The 1712-nt window shown below is 33.5% G+C and overlaps 1 protein-coding gene across 1 annotated transcript; it reads right to left on the bottom strand.

Annotated features, from left to right (window-relative positions):
* Positions 1-228: 228 nt before the first annotated feature.
* LOC306854603 (olfactory receptor 52Z1P-like) lies at positions 229-1176 on the bottom strand (the record flags this gene model as incomplete). Its single annotated transcript, XM_079392761.1, has 1 exon — positions 229-1176. One exon carries the CDS (start codon positions 1174-1176, stop codon positions 229-231), a length of 948 nt encoding a protein of 315 aa, XP_079248887.1.
* Between the last annotated feature and the right edge of the window lie 536 nt (positions 1177-1712).

Below are 1712 nucleotides of genomic sequence, written 5' to 3'. Positions count from 1 at the left end.
ATGCTGTGCAGTACAGAGATTGTATTGTGGCTAAGGCCCTCTACTTTACTTCATAGGTAAAATCATTGTAATCACACAACCTCCTGTGGCTTATTATCTTTATATATTCTCTGCAACAAAATAATTAAATCTTCTAAACATCTTAACCAGATTTTTCCTTTAGACTTTTTAGTTTCACAAATATTGTGAAACACAGAAAGCCTCAGATCTTTTGAAATGAGGTGATATTCATTCAGATATTGTGACTTGTTTCTTGAAAAACAGTCTAATAACTTGTTGCCGTACTGTTGTCAGATTTAGACCATAAATAAGAGGATTTAAAATTGGTGGCATGAGTAAGAATTCCAGGGCCATGAAATTACGGAGACTTTGAGGCACATTCCTTGAACCATAACGACTGTACAGTACATCAAACATAAATGCAGTTGTCACATTGATCAGTGCAAGCAGATGTAGTACACATGTTTGTATTAATTTGTGTCTGCCTTCTGTTAACTTCCTGCACTTTCTAATTAAGTAAATGTATGAGAAAAATATCAATACTGCATCTCCAAAGTATGTAAGAATAACAATGTACCCAAACACGTTATTTACTGTTGTAGAAAAGCAAGAAAGTTTTGCAACTGCCCAAATCTCACAGTATAACTTTTGAATACTAAAGTCACATAAGGTAAGTCTATATATTAACATAATTAGAAAAAACATGCAACAAAATGAAATCAACCAGCAGAAAAGGATACATTTAAGAATTTTCTGATTTGTCATTATTGAATGATACTCCAGTGGTCTACATATTGCCACATACCTGTCATATGCCATTACCGTTAATGTTGAATGGTCACACATAAGAGATGAATAAATGACAAATATCTGAATCATACATCCAGCATAGGAAATTACATGATCATGGGCTAATAAATCATACATAAATTTAGGGTAGAATCCAGAAGTGCCAAAAAGTCCATTTACACACAGATTACATATAAACAGATACATTGGCTCATGAAGCTTCTTATGTAAGAGTATAGTAATAATTACAGTTACATTACAAAAGACCATCAGGGGATAATACAGTGCAGTCAAAGATAACAAAACATATCTGTTCTCCATTGTTTCATTCAGACCAGAGAGTGTAAATACTAAGACACTGGACTCATTCTTCAGCGGTGGCTGCATCTTGAATGATACATAGTTATTATGTGAAATTTGTTACTGGACAGCTATTAGAAAACTAATTAGGTATAGAAAGTTATATTAACTTCAATTGCCACAGTAGGTAGTCTGTAGATGATAAAGCACCTAGTTACAGAATAGTTGAAATCTTACCATGTTCTCTGTTTGCATGTTGCCTTGTAGTGTTTTGCAAAGGTTTGATTTGGTTTGCTATATATGGATACTGGTCTCAAGCTAATTGCCTTGATAATATACAATGAAAACAATCTTAACAAGCTCTCTAAAGACTACTTTCTCTTAACCCTTTAGGAGCCAGGGTTTTTTGGAAAAAATGCTGGATTTTGACATCAAGATTTCAAAAGCTTGTGGCTTGAAAGGGCTTAAAGATAGAGATCTACTGTAAATTAAAAAAATGTTGGGCATGACCGAAAGTTTATGTGGGGTGTAAATATACTCATCTAATTTGCATATTATGACGTCATCAGGGGCGGCCCTCTTGAATTTCATAATATTTAGGAAATAGTAGATATTGAATTGAT

This window comes from Barbus barbus (genome assembly GCF_936440315.1).
Source record: "Barbus barbus genome assembly, chromosome: 34".
NCBI classification, from domain to species: domain Eukaryota; kingdom Metazoa; phylum Chordata; class Actinopteri; order Cypriniformes; family Cyprinidae; genus Barbus; species Barbus barbus.
This window is presented reverse-complemented; position numbering and strand designations above follow the sequence as displayed.